This window comes from Centrocercus urophasianus, unplaced genomic scaffold (genome assembly GCF_019232065.1).
Source record: "Centrocercus urophasianus isolate 14NV4802_14NV808 unplaced genomic scaffold, USGS_Curo_1.0 seq_1158, whole genome shotgun sequence".
Lineage (NCBI taxonomy): Eukaryota > Metazoa > Chordata > Aves > Galliformes > Phasianidae > Centrocercus > Centrocercus urophasianus.
The window spans coordinates 11,168-11,995 of NW_024884318.1; the positions used below are offsets into that span (position 1 = coordinate 11,168).

Sequence of the window (828 nt, forward strand, 5' to 3'; positions counted from 1 at the left end):
GGGCTGGGGAGCAGGCAGGTCCCCAGGGCAACCCTGCAGGCCCTCAAACACAGCACGTTTGTGTGACGCAATCGGCTCTGGGGTTCCGGTTCCATGCTGACGCAGGGAATGACCTCAGCAGGTGATGGAGAGCCCCTGCCAGGGAGCAGCTGCTGGGCACCGTTGCCCGGCGTTGTCTTAGTGACTGGGGACTCCATGCCGGGAGGCACTGAGGCCCCCATCTGCTGCCCGACAACCTCTCCACAGAGCTCTGCTGTCCACTAGGGGCACGTGTCAGAGATGTTAAGGAGACTCCACGGCATCTGATCAAACAAGAACACCACCATCTGCTGATTGTCATCCAAGTAGGGTCATGGGAGGCTGCCACGAGGAAATGGCCGAATATCAGAAAGAGCCTTTGCATGCCATGGAAAGACACTAAAGGGCTTGGGAGCAGCAGGAGTGTTCTCCTCTGTCCTTCTGACTGGAGGCTGGGTCGCAGAAGGAAGGAGGAGAATAGAGGTGGTAAATTATTGGCTGATTACTGGGATGGTGTTGGGATCAAGGTTTTGTGTATCTTGATCTTGGCCGGGTGTGTGGGCATGAGATGGAACACAAGTGAGCAGTTGGGGCCAAAGTGTTCTGGAAAGCAAGGTGGCTAGATTGATTAAACCACATTGGATGGAGGAATGGAATGGAGTTCCTTGTGAAATGAGGAAAATAAATGAGGTTAGAAGTTGTATGCCTTCATGAGGTGCTGAATTGGCAGCTCCAGATCTGAGCTTTCTAAGCCAGGTTTTCGCTGCCGGTAAGAGATGCTTTTATACAGACCTAGAGAGTTAGTGCGGA

General features: G+C 53.4%; 1 protein-coding gene across 1 annotated transcript in view; it reads right to left on the reverse strand.

The window, feature by feature from the left end:
* Positions 1–197, reverse strand: part of LOC122155464 (maestro heat-like repeat-containing protein family member 2B) — a 10,588-nt gene extending 10,391 nt beyond the window's left edge. Inside the window, exon 1 of the mRNA XM_042809338.1 lies at positions 102–197. Within this exon, the coding sequence (XP_042665272.1) occupies positions 102–197 (96 nt within the window). The remainder of the gene's footprint in view (positions 1–101) is intronic.
* Positions 198–828: the final 631 nt, after the last annotated feature.